Here is a 1,218-nt window from a genome sequence, read left to right on the forward strand (position 1 = left end):
TCTGAAGCTAATAGCTATCTAGATGTGAGTCATTCACATTGTGTTCTGTATATGTTTAATATAATAACATAATAGATATTTTGAATATCAGAAAAGCTCTGTTTAAGAAGTCATGAGCTAAGTTTTCCATTCTACAATACCTACATGTTTTCTCCCCCAGCTGAATTTAAATGTCAGCCAGGCCGATTTCAGTGTGAGACTGGACTCTGTGCTCTGCCCGCTTTCATCTGTGATGGAGAGAATGATTGTGGAGACAATTCTGATGAACTCAACTGTGGTAGGTGATTAAATTCCTAACTAAAGAACATAAATCTAATTCTTAACTGATTATGTCTGCACTGATTTAAATCCAGACACAGGTCTTAGGTCAGAATTTTTTGTTCTTTCTGTCATTTAGACACACATGTCTGCCTGTCAGGTCAGTTTAAGTGTACCAAGAACCAAAAATGTATCCCGATAAACCTTAGATGTAATGGACAAGATGATTGTGGTGATGAGGAAGATGAAAGAGACTGCCGTAAGTCACCTCAAATACTTTGCCTTGCCTTGCTTTTGACTCCCAACTTAAGCTGGTCCAAAAATTATTATTATGATACATAAATTTATACAGTGTAGAGGCAATACAAAACAATAATTATGGTCAAATAATTATAAGTAGATGCCAATTGGGATAGATTATTTAAGAACTCCTATATAAAAAGTATCATGTAGGTTATGTTTACTTTAAAAGCTACCTGCAAATTACGACAAACACAGACAACATTCAGTCATCTGCATCATCCTTAAGAGAAGCATCAGATAGGATATTGCAGTTGATTACTCTTTTGTTTTTTATAAATTGATTTTTTTGCTGATATTAAGTTGTTACGGGTAATTTACTTCTGTTGATTAGTTACTTGAAATCAACTCTATTTTAATTAGAAATTTTTTTCCCATGAAATATATATTGAATTTATGATGAGACATACAAAATCCAGACAAAATAACCTAACAAAATTAGTTGAACAAAATTGTGAATAATATTCCATTTAATGTATCTTAACAGGATACTTGAAAGAATAATAGTAAAACATTTCTGATTCTTTTCGCCTCGTATTTCCTTCTTCCACCAAAAATCAAATTGCATTAAATGAAAGGCAAAAGAGTTTGCACCATATGCATACATGCACATAGGCAGGTGTGCATGTGTATACACACACACACGCACACACACACACA

At 33.2% G+C, this 1,218-nt stretch overlaps 1 protein-coding gene across 1 annotated transcript in view; it reads left to right on the plus strand.

Moving 5' to 3' along the window:
* Positions 1–1,218, plus strand: part of LRP1B (low density lipoprotein receptor-related protein 1B) — a 542,706-nt gene that overhangs the window by 248,655 nt on the left and 292,833 nt on the right. The window contains exons 21-22 of the mRNA XM_012650500.1: positions 161–277; positions 398–517. Coding sequence (XP_012505954.1) covers positions 161–277; positions 398–517 — 237 coding nt within the window. The remainder of the gene's footprint in view (positions 1–160; positions 278–397; positions 518–1,218) is intronic.

Source organism: Propithecus coquereli, unplaced genomic scaffold, assembly GCF_000956105.1.
Source record: "Propithecus coquereli isolate 6110/MARCELLA unplaced genomic scaffold, Pcoq_1.0 Scaffold33, whole genome shotgun sequence".
Taxonomy (NCBI): Eukaryota; Metazoa; Chordata; class Mammalia; order Primates; family Indriidae; genus Propithecus; species Propithecus coquereli.